At 32.0% G+C, this 2,401-nt stretch overlaps 1 protein-coding gene across 1 annotated transcript; it reads left to right on the top strand.

Moving 5' to 3' along the window:
- Positions 1–600: 600 nt before the first annotated feature.
- LOC111882390 (cyclin-dependent protein kinase inhibitor SMR6) lies at positions 601–1,364 on the top strand. Its single transcript, XM_023878751.3, has one exon. It carries the CDS (start codon positions 781–783, stop codon positions 1,096–1,098), a length of 318 nt encoding a protein of 105 aa, XP_023734519.1. The 5' UTR covers positions 601–780; the 3' UTR covers positions 1,099–1,364.
- Positions 1,365–2,401: the final 1,037 nt, after the last annotated feature.

The following is a 2,401-nucleotide window of genomic DNA, read 5'->3' as shown; positions in this document are numbered from 1 at the left end:
CACTGTGGTTGAATTTAAATAATAAATTTGATGGTCAAACAGAAAATAAAAATATAGTGAAAATAGAATTTGGCCAATTTGTAAGACTATGGAAAAAATCTCTCGCTTTTGCCGGTTTTTCTTTTACTTTTCCTCACCATAATCCATGGTGTTTATGAGAAGAATCTTTCATTTTTTTTATATAAAATATATTTCATACAAATATTATATATATTGTAGGGAATTAAAAACTATAAATTTTGATATATTTTTTATAATTTATTAGTAGATATATAATTTAATAAATATTAAAAGAACTGGAAAAAAAAATATTGACCAATTACACAAGAAGAGAAATTGGAAATAGATTCCCCTCACATTTTCCCTCTTTCTTTCGCTCTTTTCCTTGAGCACTCTGTTGTGCCTAAATAACAAAAGTCAAGGGTAGAGTATGTCAAAAGGTGAAAATGTAGGGAGAATATATGAAGTATATAAAACAATTTAGAATATGTGAAGTTAAATATTCAAAAAGTCACCACTTGAATATGATTTTATTAATAAAATCAAACACGTACACATCCATCCCACACTTCCCATCTTTTTCCTCTCATCAACTCAATCATTTACTTATAAAGCAAAGCAACCCTCCATCAGTCGTCAATTCCTATTCCAGTTTAGAAAAATCACTCTCATCTTCCCCTTTCATCTCTTCACTTTCTCCCCTCATCTCTTTTCCTAAATCTTTCCTCCAGATTCCGTTCCTTTTCTTGTTTAAAGCTCAACTCACGTTTCGGTATTGACATGGGAATTGCAGAAGAAACAATGGAATCAGAATCAGCATCCAAGAAATGGGTTATCGCCGGAATCCAGTTCATGACTCCATTGAAGCCGATTTACACAAAAAGGGAAACCGAAAAAAAACATGAAGATGATGACGCGGCAAAGGAGTGTTGTACGACTCCGACATCTCCGGAATCAGTGATTCCGTGTTTGTTGAAATGCCCGGGAGCTCCGAGGAAAAGAAAGGCGATTTCCAGAAGCCACTGTAATGACGTTAGAGATTACTTCAAACCTCCGGAATTGGAAAGTGTGTTCATACGCTTTGTTGAAAGGGCATAAGTGTCTACATCTTTGTAACTCTAACTAGGGTTAATTAACTAGGAAAATAAATCTTTTGTAATTATCATCTTTACAGTTTGGTTACAATCTACTTGTTATATTTTTAAGATGCAAAAAAGGCCCCGATAAAAGTGGATTAGAACGAATGATTCTAACCATTTTTTTAGTATGTAACGATTTTCTTTTCGATTTATTATGTAGAATAGTTAGTTTGCAAAAAAACTTTATTTATGACGTTTGGAATAAAAATTATGTTTTTTAGGTTTTGTATTTTTTTTTTCTAACAGCCAAACCATTATATTTGTATTTGGTGCGATAATTATGGCTCTTTCAGTACATAAATAAAATAATATTTTTATATTTCCTACGCATATTGTTGGCGTACAAATTTTAACGAGGACTAAATACATCACAATTATGGTTATATATATATTTTACAGTATAGAATTATTACGTTAATACATACACAATAAAAAATTGATAAGAAAAATAAAGCCATATTATTTTTCTCAAAATATATGTTTAGTCTTCATGTCTCGTCGAAGGGTACTATCATACGACGTTGATTTGATAATTGGAATAGATTCCTTAGATACCCTCGATCTTCTTTCCTATGAATTCTATAGTTAAATTGGCATGTTTATTAAACACGTAGGGGAGGTTCCTCTAGCATAAAAAATTAATTTAACAAATTAATTTTTTACTTAAATTTATTGAGGACGGATGTAGGGGAGGTTCCTCTACCATAAGCATGCAATGAAGTAATTGCCAAAGACAAAGCCACAAGAACCCTCTGTCACATTCTTTGTATTAATTAAGTCTATGATAATTTTAATTATTAGCGCCCATAAGATTGTTCCTCAAGCCACTTTTTTATTTAAATATATAGTTTGTGCGAACTTTTTATAATATGATGATGGCGAAATTCGCTAGTATTGTCTTGTTGGACAAGATATGATAAGGAGTATACTGCGAGTTATATTGTCTGCAAAAGACCTTCTAAACACATGGATTGACACGCATGAGTGACAATGGTCGGTACTGCATGAAAGGACATGTAACGTCCTATATTTGGTCAAAACGTCACTATGCCAAATAGTTGCTTGCCTGACATGTACTCGTGTTGCATGCACCCCATCTATCCTATTAATTTGTGTTGTCCATCCTAGGGACTTTTGGTCATGAGAAAATGAATGAAATTCGAAATAAAATGATTTCAATTCCTTCAAATTCATTCGTTTGATTGGTCTGATTGGTTTTAGAAAGGAGAAATGGATTCTTTCTAAAGTTTGATGAAAAACAT

The sequence above is a fragment of the Lactuca sativa genome, chromosome 4, assembly GCF_002870075.4.
Source record: "Lactuca sativa cultivar Salinas chromosome 4, Lsat_Salinas_v11, whole genome shotgun sequence".
Taxonomy (NCBI): Eukaryota; Viridiplantae; Streptophyta; class Magnoliopsida; order Asterales; family Asteraceae; genus Lactuca; species Lactuca sativa.
This window is presented reverse-complemented; position numbering and strand designations above follow the sequence as displayed.

Bases quoted from the DNA above. Each gene is read 5' to 3' on its own strand.
- LOC111882390 (XM_023878751.3), top strand. From the start codon at position 781: ATGGGAATTGCAGAAGAAACAATGGAATCAGAATCAGCATCCAAGAAA.